This window comes from Rana temporaria, chromosome 4 (assembly GCF_905171775.1).
Source record: "Rana temporaria chromosome 4, aRanTem1.1, whole genome shotgun sequence".
Taxonomy (NCBI): domain Eukaryota; kingdom Metazoa; phylum Chordata; class Amphibia; order Anura; family Ranidae; genus Rana; species Rana temporaria.
This window is the reverse complement of record NC_053492.1, coordinates 434534137-434552961: the sequence shown is the minus strand read 5'-3', so window position 1 is coordinate 434552961 and position 18825 is coordinate 434534137. Positions and strand designations below refer to the sequence as shown.

Sequence of the window (18825 nt, the reverse complement as noted above, 5' to 3'; positions counted from 1 at the left end):
GCCGCAATATGTAACTGACCTATAAAAAGTATGTGATTCCATTAGTCGGAATAAAGGGAGAATTCTTGATTTTGGGTTTGTTCCAGTAATTCCAAAGCACTGCATCCATAGAACAGACATGACAGCCAAGCAGTGAGCATTTTCAGTAAAAGAGCTCAGCGGTGGCAGCTACTGTACATACTTGCCGCTTTCTCCTTTTGCTCAGCAATGCTCTTTGTTGGGATAGATGAGTAACGGCCATACCCTAAATCCTAGGACAAATGTCCTCTCGCAGACCTCTTTTTGGCAGGCCAAGGGTGGTGGGGCATGTTTGTCCAGATCTGTTGCCAAGTACTGAATGCAAAGGGCTAACTCTGGTTCCTGTTGAACAGTACAGTATATCTTGTTACCCTGTACACCTTCTATAGGAGAAAAGATAGGATTATAAAAATGGAAGTTGACAGTACAAAGTCTACAGTGCATATTAGAGCTGCACGATTCTGGCCAAAATGAGAATAAGGTTTTTTTTTTGCTTCGAATAAAGATCATGATTCTCGCGGTGTAAAAAATGTTCACGTTATACAAAAAAAATGTGAGCAAACTTTACTGGTTAGGTTTTTATTCATTAAAGCGGGGTTCTAGGCATAATTTTTTTATTTTTTTTATCAAGCTAAAATTAATCAGGTTAAATTAGAGCTGCACGATTAATTGCGAAAAGATCGCAATCTCGATTCAGAAAATCAGAGTTGTTCTTTCACATTAGCAAGCATGTGAGGTCAGCAGGTTTGCTGCGGCTTTTAAAATGTTATATGTAAACAGTCCGTCAGATTTACATACTTTTATTTAAGTACATAAGCTCCGTTTTGTGTTGAAAATAACTTTAAATACATTTTTGAGAATTGTGAGAGAATCGCGATCCTTCATTTTATGCAAAAGAATCGTGATTCTCATTTTTCCCAGAATCGTGCAGCTCTACATTAAATAGTCCCTAAAACATATTAATAGCTCCCCCAATCATTCCAGAAATCATTGCAAACACTTGCCTTATATCCTCCAGCTCATGTTGTGGCCGTATCCATCATATGTGTCGGCATGTGAAGCCTAGTTCCTTTTTTTCTTCCTGGTTTTCCCAGAGACTCCTGGGAAATGAGTGTCATCATTGCCCAGGAGGCAATGGGGTCTTAGGACAGGAAGTTGAACCACCTAGGAGAAATCTGCCTAGTTACAGCCAGATAGAAGTGAGTAAACATCATTTTTAGCCAGTTAATATCTTCTTAACCACTTCCCGACCTCCTCATGTACATTTACGTCGGCAGAATGGCACGGACAGGCACAATCACGTACCTGTACGTCCTCTGCTAGACGTAGGTGGGGGGTCCGATCGGGACCCCCCCCCCCGGTACATGCGGAGGTCGGGTCCGCTCGGGGAGCGATCCGGGACGACGGCGCGGCTATTTGTTTATAGCCGCTCCGTCGCGATCGCTCCCCGGAGCTGAAGAACGGGGAGAGCCGTATGTAAACACGGCTTCCCCGTGCTTCACTGCGGCGGCGCATCGATCGGGTGATCCCCTTTATAGGGGAGACTCGATCGATGACGTCATTCCTACAGCCACACACCCCTACACTAGTAAACACATACACAGTGATCCCTAAATGTTACAGCGCCCCCTGTGTTTAACTCCCAAACTGCAACTGTCATTTTCACAATAAACAATGCAATTTAAATGCATTTTTTGCTGTGAAAATGACAATGGTCCCAAAAATGAGTCAAAATTGTCCGAAGTGTCCGCCATAATGTCGCAGTCACGAAAAAAATCGCTGATCGCCGCCATTACTAGTAAAAAAAATAAAAATGCAAAAAAACTATCCCCTATTTTGTAAATGCTATAAATTTTGCGCAAACCAACCGATAAACAATTATTGCGTTTTTTTTTTTTACCAAAAATAGGTAGAAGAATACGTATCGGCCTAAACTGAGGAATTTTTTTTTTTATATATGTTTTTGGGGGATATTTATTACAGCAAAAAGTAAAAAATATTGCATTTTTTTCAAAATTGTCGCTCTATTTTTGTTTATAGCGCAAAAAATAAAAAACGCAGAGGTGATCAAATACCACCAAAAGAAAGCTCTATTTGTGGGGAAAAAAGGACGCCAATTTTGTTTGGGAGCCACGTCGCACGGCCGCGCAATTGTCTGTTAAAGTGTCGCAGTCCCGAACTGTAAAAACCCCTTGGGTCTTTAGCCAGCATATTGGTCCGGGGCTTAAGTGGTTAACCGTGTAGGTTAAGGAGATATTTCTTTCACCTACAGGCAAGCCTTAGGCCCCTTTCACACTGGGACGGGAGGCGCGGTGGCGGTATAGCGCTGCTATACCGTCGGAATTGCCGCGTGATTTGGCCGCTAGCGGTGCGGTATTAACCCCCGCTAGCGGCCGATAAAGGGGTTAATACCACCCGCAATGCGCCTCTGCAGAGGCGCATTGCGGGCGGTATTGCCGCGGTTTCCCATTGTTTGTTTTAAATGTGAAGGAGCGGTATACACGCCACTCCTCTCACCGCTCCAAAGATGCTGCTGACAGGAAATTATTTTTCTCTCCCGCCAGTGCATCGCCTCAGTGTGAAAGCCCTCTGGCTTTCACATTGAGTATGCAGTGCAGGAGTTTTTCAGGCGGTATAGCAGCGCTATTTTTAGCGCTGTACCACCTGAAAAACTCCTCAGTGTGAAATGGGTCTAAATCTAGGCTTACCTGTAGGTGCAAGTTGCAAGAGTGGGTTTACAACCACTTTAAGCTCGCAATGGGAAAAAAATAGATTAATCATGCAGCTCTAGTGCATATGTATTTCTGTGATTTCAGTAGAGTGTTAAGTTGATTTTAAGGATGAGGAAATGTAGATTACTACTACTACTACTACTACTACTACTACTACTACTACAATTTTTATTTTTTTATGGCCAGTTTTAATTTTTTTTTTTTTTTTTTTTTTCAGTCTGGTGTTAATATTATGCAGTCTGCTATCCAGCCAGCAGGTGGAGCTGTAGTCCTAATTTCCCCAACACCAGCATGGCTTCTTTTCAGCTGTGCTGAAAGAGGCTCTTGTCAACAAAACTCAATCGGACAAAGGGCACTGCAAAACAAACTGCTCTGCTGTCTCTTTAGCTATGCCTTTTAGACATGATTTTATTTTATTTTTTATTAGGACTTTGGTAACAGGGTGCATATCTTAACCTTCCAGCAGAACCATATTGCAGATTTTGGACAGAACAGGAACCCTGTACATTGTCAAGGTTACATAAAAGGCATCACTTTGCCATAGATATATATCGCACACTTATTACTGCTAACATTTTGAATCTGATATCTAAAGCACTGTTGGATAGTCGAAGCCTTAAGATATTTTTCTTATTTTTTTTTTAAATCTTTCAACAAAAGACACGGCCATGGCAAGACTTTAGTTGGTCTGCCTGGAGCTCTCTCTGAAATAATAAAAAGAGAGAAAAAGCCTAACGGAGCACAAACAAATGCTGTTCTTTTAAACATTGGAAAACTGACTGGCAAGAATGTATAATGGCTAGCTTGTAGGAATAGATAAACACACCCTATACTCTATGAAAGCTTAGTATGCAAAATACAGTCCTCTTAACCTCAGCTGCTGGGCCACCTGCAAACCCATATTTAATGGCCAAGATTACAAAGTAGTGGCCCCAGGCCAACAGCTGAGCTATGCGTTTTATACTCTGTCAACAGCGAACGGATCCACTTACCTCAAAGTCCGACTTGCATGCCTGCCTTATTTGGATGCAAGAGAAACAAAGGGAAATTACATATTTAAATGAACCCTGCTATTTTTCTGATCTGATGCTACATGCAGATGGAGGATGTTCAAGACAGAGCCTTATGGCAATGTTGGTTTAAAACGATAATAAAAAAAAAAAAAGCAGCAACTTAAACGGACAACCACTAAGCTAGATGGTAATTAGAATTGGTGATCTTTGCCTTTCTCTCTGTTCAGTGTTTATTCAGCCATTTAGTGTATTTTTTTTTCCCCCCCTAGAAAACTTGCAAAGAAAGAACACCATCGGAGAAGTTCTTGACGGTTAAGGAGTTTGAATCTCGTAAGCATTGTGTTTTCATGTAGATGGTTGTAGTGTGTGTGTGTGATATAGAATATAATTTATTTTTTATTTTTTTATAGTGTGTGTGTGTGTGTGTGTGTGTGTGTGTGTCTGTGTTAATATACAATTGGAAAAACTTACTAGCAGACAGGGAAGGAGGGGGTTTCCCTGATACGTCTGTCAGAGAACACTAATCTACGGGTGCAGCCGCTGATTGATGACATTTCCAACACTCCCGTTCAACTTTTAAATTGACTTTGGTCAAGTGGGAACAGCAATAGATGGATCAAAATGTGTTCATCCCCTGCTGAACCAACCAATCTTTTTCTTATTTCATCCTTTAATGCCGGGGTCTCCTAACTTTCTAAACGGTTCCAGTTTACTGCTCTTTAAACTTTAGAGGGGCCAGACTGTGGCCAGTGGGAATAGAAACTGCCCAAGCAACGGTGAGTAAAAAAATAAATACATAGTGCTTAAGGTGGAGGAGGACTAGTTTCCCATTGTTAGCGTCAGTGAGAGCACTAGTTTCCTATTGTTGGTGAGAGCACTAGTTTCCTATTGGCGTTGGTGAGAGCACTAGTTTCCTATTGGCGTTGGTGAGAGCACTAGTTTCCTATTGGCGTTGGTGAGAGCACTAGTTTCCTATTGGCGTTGGTGAGAGCACTAGTTTCCTATTGGCGTTGGTGAGAGCACTAGTTTCCTATTGGCGTTGGTGAGAGCACTAGTTTCCTATTGGCGTTGGTGAGAGCACTAGTTTCCTATTGGCGTTGGTGAGAGCACTAGTTTCCTATTGTTGGCGTCGGTGAGAGCACTAGTTTCCTATTGTTGGCGTCAGTGAGAGCACTAGTTTCCTATTGCTTGTGTCGGTGAGAGCACTAGTTTCCTATTGTTGGCGTTGGTGAGAGCACTAGTTTCCTATTGCTTGTGTCGGTGAGAGCACTAGTTTCCTATTGCTTGTGTCGGTGAGAGCACTAGTTTCCTATTGCTGGTGTCGGTGAGAGCACTAGCTTCCTATTGCTGGTGTCGGTGAGAGCACTAGTTTCCTATTGCTTGTGTCGGTGAGAGCACTAGTTTCCTATTGCTTGTGTCGGTGAGAGCACTAGTTTCCTATTGTTGGCGTCGGTGAGAGCACTAGTTTCCTATTGCTGGTGTCGGTGAGAGCACTAGTTTCCTATTGCTGGTGTCGGTGAGAGCACTAGTTTCCTATTGCTTGTGTCGGTGAGAGCACTAGTTTCCTATTGCTTGTGTCGGTGAGAGCACTAGTTTCCTATTGCTTGGCGTCGGTGAGAGCACTAGTTTCCTATTGTTGGCGTTGGTGAGAGCACTAGTTTCCTATTGCTGGTGTCGGTGAGAGCACTAGTTTCCTATTGCTTGTGTCGGTGAGAGCACTAGTTTCCTATTGTTGGCGTCGGTGAGAGCACTAGTTTCCTATTGCTTGTGTCGGTGAGAGCACTAGTTTCCTATTGCTTGTGTCGGTGAGAGCACTAGTTTCCTATTGCTTGTGTCGGTGAGAGCACTAGTTTCCTATTGTTGGCGTCGGTGAGAGCACTAGTTTCCTATTGTTGGTGTCGGTGAGAGCACTAGTTTCCTATTGCTTGTGTCGGTGAGAGCACTAGTTTCCTATTGCTTGTGTCGGTGAGAGCACTAGTTTCCTATTGCTTGTGTCGGTGAGAGCACTAGTTTCCTATTGTTGGCGTCGGTGAGAGCACTAGTTTCCTATTGTTGGTGTCGGTGGAAAGAAATAATACTCCATATTTGGTATCATTTAGAGGTATTACACCTCACTGTTGGTGTCCGTGGAAGGAATGGTGCCTCGTCGGTGTTAATGGAAGAAATGATGTCTTGTATCAGTGGGAGGAACCATGCCAAAGGGCAAGAAAAAATGCAAGTAAAGGGCCATAGTTTAGAGACCATTGCTGTAATGGAATCCTGCAATGCGTAACAGTGCCATTGATGATGCATCCTTCTAAAATTACTAACTTCCTGGCTGACATTTATTTCTTTTATACTTTTGGGTTAGTGATCTGACTTCTGGTATTGCCCAAAATCCATTATTTTCTACAGAGTTTCCAAATCTAGAGTGCAAGCTGATGATCAGGAGGAGGTATTTGGGTTCACTTTCAAGCGGTAGAGACCCCTGGATAGGCATTTCCAGTTTGGTGATCTTAATTTTGTATTCCTAAGGCAGGCCATAGATTATACAATTTTCTTTCCTTCTGCTATGGGTGGAAGGAAAGAAAATTGCTTGATTCCCCCATCAACCCTAACTGCCCCCCAGCGCTATTGCTTTCTGCCGCCAGGGAGCAACCGGGTGTAGCTGGTGGCACAAATTGTTTGTTAAAAACATGACGGAGTGGTTGCACACACGTCAATCAATGGATTGACTTGTCAACAACCAAGTGCCTACTCTTGGATCATAATGCGGCCGGTTCAGCAGGGACTGGTCAATCTTCGATACATGTATGGCCAGCTTTGGAGTAGATTGGGTGTGGGATGGTGAGAGTGTACAGAATTGCATGGATTGTAAACTGTCTTGTCCTTCTACACAATACAACACAACATGAGTAGGCGGATCACTTACTGCAGAAAATAGATTTTTAACTGTGCCTTAAGCCCTTTAACTGGACCCATACAGTGACGTTTTTGCAGAAAGCTGTAGCTTTGTTTGTTTGTCTCCGCAGACTTGAGCAAGCTGGACAATGAGAAGAAAGAGCTCATCCAGAATGATATTGAAGCCTTACACCACTTTTACTCCAAGAATTTGCACTATGCTGACAATGCAACTCTAGAATTCCTCTTCGCACAGGTGAGGTTCCCTCCTTTCATAGAGCAACTCACATTTGTTTATCGGGTCTGGAAGATGTAATTACACTCGGGGGAGCAGACATTAGTTTTTAATTTCTTTTTATTGATTTTATTTTTTATTTTTTTAACCACTTAAGGACCGGACCAATATGCAGCTAAATGACCCAGGGGGTTTTTACAATTCGGCACTGCGTCGATTTAACAGACAATTGCGCGGTCGTGCGACGTGGCTCCCAAACAAAATTGGCGTCCTTTTTTCCCCACAAATAGAGCTTTCTTTTGGTGGTATTTGATTACCTCTGCGGTTTTTATTTTTTGCGCTATAAACAAAAATAGAGCGACAATTTTGAAAAAAATGCAATATTTTTTACTTTTTGCTATAATATCCCCCAAAAACGTATCTAAACATTTTTTTTTTCCTCAGTTTAGGCCGATATGTATTCTTCTACCTATTTTTGGTAAAAAAAATCGCAATAAGCGTTTATCGATTGGTTTGCTCAAAATTTATAGCGTTTACAAAATGGGGGATAGTTTTATTGGATTTTTATAAATACTTTTTTTTTTTTTTTTTTTTTTACTACTGGCGGCGATCAGCGATTTTGTTTTTTTTTTTTGTTTTTTTTTCCGTGACTGCGACGACATGGCGGACACTTCGGACAATTTTGACACATTTTTGGGACCACTGTCATTTTCACAGCAAAAAATGCATTTAAATTGCATTGTTTATTGTGAAAATGACAGTTGCAGTTTGGGAGTTAACCACAAGGGGGCGCTGAATGTGTTAGGCTTCACCTAGTGTGTGTTTACAACAGTAGGGGGGGTGTGGCTGTAGGACTGACGTCATCGATTGTGTCTCCCCTATAAAGGGGATGACACGATCGATGCAGCCGCCACAGTGAAGCACGGGGAAGCCGTGTTTACATACGGCTCTCCCCGTTCTTCAGCTCCGGGGAGCGATCGCGACGGAGCGGCTATAAACGAATAGCTGCGCTGTCGTCCCGGATCGCTCCCCAAGGGGATCCGACCGCCGCATGTAGCGGGGGGTCCCGATCGGACCCCCGACCCACGTCTAGGCAGGTACGTTGATGTGCCTGTCTGTGCCATTCTGCCGACGTATATCTACATGCGGCGGTCGGGAAGTGGTTAATTTGTATTTGGGAAATACAGCAGACATTAGAAGCCTTCTGCAAGTCTACTGCTTTTTTTTTTTTTTTAAATATGAATCAAAACAAGTAAGGGAAAAATCACTTTGATTCAAATGACCAGTGGCAGTTGGCAAGGGATCACATGGACCTTTTGCATTCTTCTTTGTTTTGTAGGGCAGCTTACTATGCACCTGTAAGGTTTTTAGGGTGTTTATTTGAAAGAGCCACATCATTTGGCATGGTCAGCCAGTTTGTTTTAAACGTCTCGGGCAAGAAAGAGCTGGAATGGGACAAATGCTGCATGGGGCCAATCTTGTCTGACAAATACAGGCAATACTAAGAGGAAATGTTAGATCTTCAAATGTGCATGGATTGTCTTTAAGGCAATGACTGGTCACTATACATAACATCTAGAGACATAAGAGCTGTTTTTTAAGGAAAAATGGATATGCTCCATCTGTTATATGCTGCAAGGTTATGCACAACACAGCCCACCTTACAGTTTATATAAAAAATGAGGCCCATTTGTGGGTAAAAAAAAAAAAACACTTTTGTCCAGCTTCCTTCTGTGGCGTCTATGAGAAGATTACATCACCATCTTCCTGGTGAGAGCTCAGGGAATGCCCTGAGATCTTGGCAGAAGGATGACCATGTTATCTGAAATATCACAAGAAGATGCTCCTGCAGTGTGCTGGAGTGTCACATTATGGAATATGGAGAATACTGAGCACTCCGCAGCATCTGATTGAGTTGAGGGGGAGCGATTATAAGATGGATATTTATTACATGTACAAGTATAGTGCCGTCAATTTACACAGAGCTTTACATGTATATTGTACATTTCACATTGGACCCTTCCCTTAATGGAGCTTGCAATCTAAGGTCCCTAACTCCCATCCACATACTAGGGCCAATATAGACAGGAGCCAATTACCTACCAGCATGTCTTTGGAGTTTGGAAGGATACCAGAGGAAAACCCACACAGGGAGAACATACAAACTCCAGACAGGAACTGCTGTGATTATGATACAAACCAGCAACCCCAGTGCTGCCAGGCTTTTATATAATTCATCTATTGAAAATGTCCTCAATTTTTTTTTTTTTTTCTTCTTTCAATCTCTTCTTACATTTTTAGTATAATTGGTTATGGCAAGTGACCCCTCTTTCACCCTCTCCATCACACATTCTCATATCTCCCACTTCCCAAAGCTGTCAGATAACTCTGGCTAATGTGAGGACAGAAGTCACCAGGGGACTCTTCAATTAGTTAGGCAGCTGTTATTGTTTAGAAACAGAGAGGCACTGCGTTCTAATTTGGGGAATGGTGATCCTGAAAACCTAACTCTGCAGAGAAGCAGAGGATTCCAATGGACCTGTCATTGTGGCTCGCAGTGCTGCCATTGTGTTGTACTAGATCAGGGGTGTCAAGCTCCATGTCATTGTGGGCGGCATCCGCATAATGATTACCCTCAAAAGGGCCGGTTGTATCTATAAGATTAGATGTCCAGCACATCCCCCTCCTCTTTCATTAGATGTCAAGAGCCACCCCACCATCATAAGTTGAGTCCCCCAATCTCCCTTGCATCACAGTGCACCCCCCTTTCCTTATGCTGCTGCTGGGAAGAAGCTGGATGCATTGCTTGAAAACGGAAAGTAAGGATCTGGAGGAGGACCAGAGGAGGGTTGGAGCTCTCCTGCAGCTGCAGGAGAGGTGCGAGGTCCACTTGAAATGGCCTGGAGGGCCAGATTCGGCCCATGGGCCTTGTGTTTGACACCTGTGTACTAGATGGTCCTTCTATACCACACGGAATGAGCCTTCAACCAGCTTCAGCTTGGAGATATATTAAAGGAGTCCAGCCTGAGCTTTTTAGGCTGGACTTCTGACAGGAGTGCCATTTGTTTTGCACTCCTGTTTTCAGTGTAGAGAGGTCTGAAGTCCGCTCTCTGCTGACGACGCTACCATCAGTAGGGGCAGCGCATCATCCCGACTTTCAAGTCTGGATCTGCCAGCTGCCCTGATTGATGTCGGTCTCAGTGGGCCGCTCCCCGCCCCTCCACTGCTCAGCGCTCAAATGAGAAGTAGAGCAGAAGTATGCTAACTGATGGTCAGCATCGCTCTGATCGGGGGGGGGGGAAGGGGTGAGAACCAATCAGTGGTGTTCGGTTGTTTTTGTTCTCCAGGGGAAAAAGCAGCATCGGTCTGATGCTCCATCCACCGAGGTAAGTATAATTAGCAAAAAATAAATAAAACCCGTACTTCTTTTTAAATACAGATCTAATGAGAAACTGTGCTCAGACTTTGCACATTTATACTTCTTTCATATTCATTGCGGGAAACGAGAAAACTTTAAAGCTAAAGTTTAGCTTAAAATGTAGTGCGATTACAACAGGGAAGGAATGATACCGCTCTAAAAGCTACTGACCCCTCGAATTGCTTCTGCCCTACTGAAACCGACACTTGCTGGCTCTGCACAGGTGTATTGAATTGGAAAAAATCCTGGACTGCCGCACTCTGTTAAACAACGTCTTTATTGGATAAAATGGTGCACCATTTTGGATTATGTTTTGTTCTGATTTTATCCAATAAAGACGTTGCGGCAGTCCAGGATTTTTTCCAATTCCATACAACTGGGACTGGCCTCTGGTGACGTTGTTTCATATCCTGCTTGTTGCTCCATACTTTTCTGTATTTTAAGGAGATGGATCCTGACATTCACCCCCCTCTTTACATAGAATGCTTTCTATTCTGAGGAAACACTGTGCATTCTGTGGGTGAGAATGAAGGAAGTAAGGGTAAGCGGTGCCGATTCTTCAGTTGCGGGCATTAATCTTAACCTCCATAGTGCCAGAAGATCACTGATGTAGGGCGTTATCTGGCTTCAGTGGAGGAAAGCCAAGGCAGCATGATGTAGGATTTCATTAGACGCAAGTTATGTTCCTGTTGCGATATACACAACATTTTTAACACATTTTTAGCTTAACCAGGTTGTACTGCTGCCTATTGGAGATGTGAACACTGTCAAAAAAAACTGTAGGGCCAGCTCAGGGACAACCCCTCTTGCAATCGGTATGCTTCGGTTTTTGTTACTTATTTTCATAGCTGCAATCGAAGAGGAAACTCCAGCAACAATCTAGCCTGCTTATCCTCGGCCTGCCTTTTGAAATACTGTATTTGAACCACGTAGTGAACTGGACATTGCAGGGAAAACCTAGATGTGACCTTCAGGCACTAGGTTTCTCGTGGGGCGCTCTCAAGACTATTTTAGTTAGCGGTGGCACACTTTCTGGGTCCAGAGACACTGGAATTGACCCAACGCTTGCCCTGTTTCTGCAGACTTGGTGAGTAAGCTGGTCAGGCCAGGCACCAGGAGCTATCACATTCTTATAATTTGCCAGACGCCATTATTTCCCTGTATTCTGTTTGCTTTAGACCCCATTCACACCTAGGCGTTTTTACGCCTGTAGCGCTACGCCGCTGCCGCCAGAGGGCTGAAAACAGATGTCCCTCTATGGAGATGGTTTACATCTCCACGCCGAACGCCTGTCGCCTGCCGCGTGAAAAAAGGTCCCGGACCTTTTTTTCAGGCGTCTTCGAGCGTTCGGCTAGGAGATGGCAATCATCTCCATAGAGGGGGTCATCTTGGGGCACATCTAGGCGGACAATACCGGCGTTTTGTCGCCGCAAATCGCGGTACAAAACGCCGCTATTTTTACCGCGATTTGCGGCGACAAAACGCCGCAATTTCGTCCGCCTAGATGTGAATGCAGCCTTATTTAATGTGGAAGATGTTAACGACGCTGTGGGACTGAGCACCAATGTCTGCTGTGTTGTATGTGCTCAATCCCCCCCCCCCCCCCGAACAAAGCGGCATTGAGGAAACATGTCCCAACTGATACTCTTTTGTGCAAAAAAGCTACATGGAATTTCAGTTTTACAACTGTTCATGATGCCTGCCTTTGGTTCCCCAGCCATCCAGCCTTCAACTGATACCAGCTGCCTTGCTTTCGTGAGTACTTGAGGCATTACCGCGTACCCTGAGCTTTTACATTGCCTTATCACACTGCGGCTGCAACATGTTTGATTCTAGACACAGCAAGGCTGTTCCCATTGCCCTCAGCTAACTTTCTACTAATGGCTTTGGGTCTACTTGCAGCGCACCTAGTGATGGTGCCAACATATGCAATCTGGAGTCATGCTGTACTCTGTTATTCAATTTCAGCCCTCGGAGCAATTCTTAACCACTTACTGCTCGATCAGGGGTGACTGGGTCCTCTGCCCTTATGCTAGAGTTTTTACAATAGTCCTGCAAGACTATTTATTACCCAATTCACCCAGTTATTTACTGACTCTGATCAAAGGCCACAAGCACATATTCCTGCCCCCCCCCCCCCCAGCCGTTTCTGCATCTGATTTAGCTTTGGCGTTAATGGTTTCTGGAGCTTTGACTGCAGAGACTCTTGTCTGAGTTGCTCAAGGTATGCACTTACCCTAGAGTAGTCAATGTTCACTGCTATTACTGTGTTTGGTCCTTACTAATGCAGTGCACACCACTGTACAAATTGGAGAATCAGTTTGTTCATTCTATTAATGCCGTTTCTAGTCTTAGGTTATTTAAAACTCCTAAGGGTGCAAAGACTTTGTCCCTTTTTGCATCAGGTTCTCGGCTTTTTTTCAAGATATGAAGCACCCTGATAAGTTGCATTGGTTTAGCCTTGTATCCGTTTTGTGCAGAAGTGGTCCTTTCCCGCTGTGGATCTGACCATCTCTCCTCTTTTAACAAGGCGCTTACTTTACTGGTGAGGGTCCACCTTTCTTAAAGTGGATGTAAACGTGATTCATTAAATTTGAGCTGGGCACCTATATCTGCAGTATTTTGTTATCTCTCAAGTCCCCTAGCTTTGTCCTGCTCATTCTTCTATCAGCCTGATAACTTTTGACAAGCTCTCTGAGACGGGAGATAGAAGTGTGTGTCGGGGGGGGGGGGGGGGGGGGGGGGGGAGGTTGCTATAAATATTTTGGCAGACTGCTAAACTATTCACAGGCACGCTCTGCATGTGTGGGGAGGGGGGGGGGGGTGTGCCTTTCCTTCAATCAGCAGTCTCGGTGTCTAGCAATAATCCACTCCTACAGGGGAATGAGCAAGTGAAAAATATAACCGGATGTGCACTTTCTAAACCGTATAAAAACGTAAAGACAGCAGATATACATGTAAAACTTATATAGGGAGATTTTTTTTCATCTGTGTATCATCTGAGGCTGTTCCCTTCACTGGATATAGGAGAGGGTTTAGTGTAAGAAGGGAACCTTGCTCCAAATAATACTTAATAAATGAAACCTATACGTATAGCTGCTCCCCAAATAACAATGGAAAAAACCCACTGTGCATTTGGAAAAGGGTAAGTGATGGGGGCGCTATGCGATTATATGTGCCTAAACTTACTGGCCACATTACATGGAATAAAGTGACATGTAATAAATGCCGCGTGAGGTATCTGGTACCTGCCAGAAAAAAATGCTACACAATATAAATTGTTTAGAAATATAAAGTGCAACAGAATATAAACCAATGTGACAAACTTTAAAAAAAGTCCATAATATGAATTGATGGTGGCTGATTTCTTGATGGCAGAAAGAGAAGATATATCCTTCACCGCAAACAGAAAACGCCCTCAAAAGTGCTCAGATATGCAAACTGCTCACCAGATGAATAGGACTTCTTTAATTAAAAAGACGGTCTGATGCGCTGTAGTAAAATCCTAATAGGAACCCTTAGTTAATGGATGAGCTCTCTGTGTGGTGTCCTCCTTTCCTCCAAATGATCTTCTAAGGAAAGCAAAGGGACAATCCGTAGCGCAATAACGTTTTAATGTATAACATTTGTACACATAAACGACAGGGTGCCTGCTTACATTTGTAGGTGCGTTAGCCTGGCACTGAGGAAAAACTTCCATGAATTGCGGTGTCGGGGGTTGTTCGTTGGTGGGCTCACGTCCAAATTGGCGTGCATTCCACTCGTGCTGTGAGAAACAAGAAGCTCGGATCCCGAACTGGCGTGACCGGAAGCGCCTTGATGTACATTTTGTAGGGAATTCTGTCATCGTGATGGACTTCACTTTTTTTTTTTTTTTTTTTTTTTTAATTTCTGTCACATTGGTTTATATTCTGTTGCACTTTACATTTCTAAACAATTTTATACTGTGTAGTATTTTTTCTGGCAGGTACCAGATGCCTCACGCAGCACTTTTTGTGCCGCTTTATTCCATGTAATATGGTCGGTAAGTTTAGGCACGTATCCTAATCGCGTAGCGCCCCCATCACTTACCTTTTTCCATATGTGAGGGTTTACATCCACTTTAAGGAACTAACAGATAAGCAGTTGGGAGGTCCTGTTTTAAAGCTCTGGTTTTGCTTGTGGGTCCTGCCCTTCAACCGATTTCGGCTGTGACTTTACATTGTCAAACCTTGTCAAAATCGCTTTAATTGTTTGAATTCCTACGGAGGTTGATCCCTTGCTCATTAAATATGTAGAGTAGATGGGCCGGATTCACAAAGCACTTGCGCAGACGTATCTCGAGATACGCCGCGTAAGTGCAAATATGCGCCGTCGTATCTGTGCGCTGTGCCCACAAAACTAGATACGCCTAAAAATAGGCTTCATCCGACCGAGGTAACTTGCCTACTCCGGGGTAGAGTGGGCGCATATTTACGCTGGACGTATTTGGTGCTCCCATTGATTTTCTATTAACATGTGCAAATGAGGGAGATACGCCGATTCACGAACGTACGTCCGTTCGACCCAGTGCGTGTAAAGTCATATGTCCGGCGTAAAGTTATGCCCCATAAAGGAGGTGTAACTCGGCAGCATCCATGCCAAGGTCTGCACCAGGGAACTCAAGCCGTCGTATTTAAATTGGACGTGAATAGGGCTGGGCGTAGGTTACGTTCACCTTGTAGGCAGTGATCCGTCGTATCTTAGGGAGTAGATCCAACGTGATTCTGAGCATGCGCACTGGGATGCGTCCACGGGAAGGCGCATGCGCTGTTCATTATACGTATCTGTCTGAGACTCGGCCCATCATTTGCATGGGGTGACTTGTCTCTCTGCGCAGCGTATATTAGATACGCTGCGCCGGCATAAATATGCGCCAATGTATGTGAATCCGGGCAGATGTGTTTGTTTGTTTATACTACACATCGCTTTTTTTAAATGACAAAGTGCCTTTACTCCATATTCACCATTCATTAATGCATAATAAACCGTAAATGATTAGTGCATTAATATACATTGACCCATATATCCATTTCAAGTACTAAAGAAACAAAATGGTGTCCATGCAATTTTCAAAATGCTTGCAATATATTCTTATCAATAAAGTGCCATCCAGTGCATTATTCGTCTTCAGTGTGTCACCAACCACATGGAGAACTCACCAGGACCCCTCGTTTAGGGTGGGTCACTATGCACTTTATCCCCTCTGGGGATCACTTATCCAGCAAACCAGGCCATATAGTCACTCTCCAATATCGTCAAACAACCAGAGAAAATATAAGAGCTCCAATAGTGTAAAACCTTACAATTTATTAAAAGTGCACCACAATAAAACTACAGGCTTAACCGCTTACATTATTTAGTGCAAACATTTTTACACTTTTTAGCAATAAATAAATGTATTACCAGTGTATGGCGTTCTAATTCATTAAATCACTAAAAAAAAAATGTGGCTGGGGCTCTGATGGCCGACTCTCCACCTTTGCTGGGGTGTCTGCCACGGACCCTCCGTTGGACTTTTAGAGCAGCTTCCAGCTATGCAACTTTCTGCGCCAGTGTCTACGGACCCTTGGCACCTCTCGCCGGCTTACGGAATTGGAGCGCATGTGTTGCCGGGGGGAACCGGTCCGGCATGGTCTCTCTCAATTATTTATGCCTCCTTGACTAGACCGGCGGAGGGATACATTCCTCCTTTCCTAACCAAATGGGAGTCTGACCTAGGCACCCAGTTCATGGACGCTCAGAGAGAAACGATCCTTTACTTTTCCCATAAGTCATCCATAGCCACGAGGATACAGGAGACATGCTACAAGATCCTAACCCGTTGGTACAGGGTGCCTACCACCTTGCATCGTTTCCTCCCACATGTCACCAGTGTTTGCTGGCGGTGTGGAAATGCTGAAGGGACGATGATGCATATCTTTTGGGACTGTCCCAAACTTGGCGGGAGGTGATCTGCACAGTTAAGCACCTGACAGGTGTTGACCTGGAGGGGGACCCGGCGGCCTGTCTGTTGCACCTTTCAAGACCGCTCAAGAAATGGAAGACCTCTCTCACAATCCAGTTGCTGAACGCAGCCAAGGCATGCATCCTCTTTGCTGGAGATCGGAGGACCCCCCCCCCCCCATCCAAATACTTGTGGTTTTCTAAGGTGAACGAGATCTGGCGACCCTGGAATCACTTTGTATACACTGACGCTTATTTACAGGAGGTGGCTCAATCGAGCTAAGCTTCCTGGATCCAGCCTCACTCTCTGGGCGAGAGGTCCCTTCTTGCCTCTTGCTCTCTTTCTCCTTTTTTTTTTCCTTTACTCAGTACTTCTCTGTTCTGGGGACGTTCACTCCTCCCTCCCTCTCATCTTTCCCCTCTTTGATATTCAGGGGTGGGAAATACCTTACAGATGCGTGTGTATCTTTAGGCATCTTTTGTTTTTATGTTGCCCCATCCCCGGGCGCACTAGGCCCAAGGGAGGTTTTACTTCCCGCTAAGTTTACCTGAAAATCCCAAACCAGGTTACTCCCTGCTACCATTTGTTTATGATCGGTATGTCTTGCTGTCCTTTTTGTCTTTTTAGCATAGTTTCCTCAACTACGTATAGAAGTTTTCGATCGTTGTCCCGGCGTGATGCACTTTGCAATATCCCTGCATATGTCATTACTAGGTCCACATTCTATGCAGCGTTGGGCCTGTTGTTTTCTGACTTTAAAGAGCCTAAATGTTACTCAATTGACATACTGTGAACTTTGTTTTCTTTGACAGTCACATGTAACTTTCTTTGGTTAATAAAGGAATTTTATTAAAAAAAAAAAGTCTGGCCCTTTGCAAAAAGTGAAAGATGCACCTCTAATCAAAAAACAAACATGAAGGATATTGATCACATAACTTTTTTCGGTCGGTTTAAAAAAAAACGCAACAAAAAACACACCTCCCTGTTGAAATATATTGAAAATGCTGCAAGAACGCATCAATAACGCACCTGTTACGTTTTTGATGCGATTACAAGTGTAGCTGTTCTTTTTTACATTCTTTAGGAATGGATTACTTGGTCCAATAAGGGAGAAAGATCGCAAAAAGTATCCAGTATATGTCTCACAAGCATACAATTTCTGAGTATACAAATGGCGATTGTTTCATCAAGCAGCGTTTGCAAGAGACCTTTAGGACAATTGGATATGTGTGTGTGTGTGTGTGTGTGTCTGTGTGTGTGTATACGGCAGACTGCTGGATAAAAAAGACGCATACTGTATTTTCAATTGTTCCTATTATGTTACAGAAAACATTAAGATCCAAACATTCCTAGAATATTGTAACAATAGCCTGGCCTTGCTTTCCAGACAAGAGCACAGCAATTGTTAGACACTTTTCAGAACAATAGTTTGACTTTGTCATCTGTGTAAACCTTTATACCAAGCAACAAGATGGTTACTCAAGCCTAGTACACACTGCTAGTTTTTCGTTCAACCCAGAAAAGCTGAACGAAAAAAGAGATGGCAGCTCAGGAGGAGCCACTGTACCGTGCTCCAGAACACTACGTTTAGTGCTCTGACATCGGGAGCCGATGGGCAGACTTTTTTTTTGGTCATAGTTGGCTTCTGTCGGACTAACTGCTGTACAAACAAGCCGAATGTTTGCCGGTTTACTTTAAACCGGACGATGGCGTCTGACATTCGGCGCATATGTGCTACCCTTTAAGCAAGCCATACATGGATTGAAATTTGACTGGTTCAGAGGGACCGGCTGAATTTCGATTTGGCTATGGGCAGGTTGATTGAACTCAAGTCGATCCATTGATTTGTAAAACCAGCCTGTTGGAAAATGTTCTATTGATCAGCACCACTGGCTAAGGTGGCAGTGGTCATCAGTATTGTGTTCTGAAGGTGGGGAAGTCCCCTTGCTGTCAGAATACAATGGCGCAGAGAGAGAGATTCACCCATCCACATTGAGTGCGTGGGTGAGGGAATCGCGTCATATTGTGTGGCTTCTTTCTTTCTTTCTTTCTTTCTTTCTTTCTTTCTTTCTTTCTTTCTTTCTTTCTTTCTTTCTTTCTTTCTTTCTTTCTTTCTTTCTTTCTTTCTTTCTTTCTTTCTTTCTTTCTTTCTTTCTTTCTTTCCTTCCGAACAAAAAAGATGACATGTATGGCCAGCCTAAATTTCACAAATTTTAATTCCTGATAAAACTTCAAAATGTTACTTCCGTACCACAACCAATTGTATCATCTGTGTTTTATCAGGTGAAACTGGATTGGCTGTGATAGGCAACTGCTTTCTTTCTTTCTTTTTCTTTCTTTTTCTTTCTTTCTTTTTCTTTCTTTCTTTTTCTTTCTTTTTCTTTCTTTTTCTTTCTTTCGTTTCTTGTCAGAGTTTTAGCTGTACAACTACAGAGCCAGACATTGCTCGCATCTACTCTACACCAGCATCTTCCTATGTTTCCAGCCAGTTCCTCGCCATTGCACACAACAATGCAGTTCTTGCACTGGTTAAATACTTTTGCACATTAATTTCTGCAGCTTCA

At 43.6% G+C, this 18825-nt stretch overlaps 1 protein-coding gene across 1 annotated transcript in view; it reads left to right on the top strand.

The window, feature by feature from the left end:
• Positions 1 to 18825, top strand: part of SMYD2 (SET and MYND domain containing 2) — an 84688-nt gene that overhangs the window by 32260 nt on the left and 33603 nt on the right. The window contains exons 4-5 of the mRNA XM_040351454.1: positions 4033 to 4093; positions 6775 to 6899. Of these exons, the coding sequence (XP_040207388.1) occupies positions 4033 to 4093; positions 6775 to 6899 (186 nt within the window). The remainder of the gene's footprint in view (positions 1 to 4032; positions 4094 to 6774; positions 6900 to 18825) is intronic.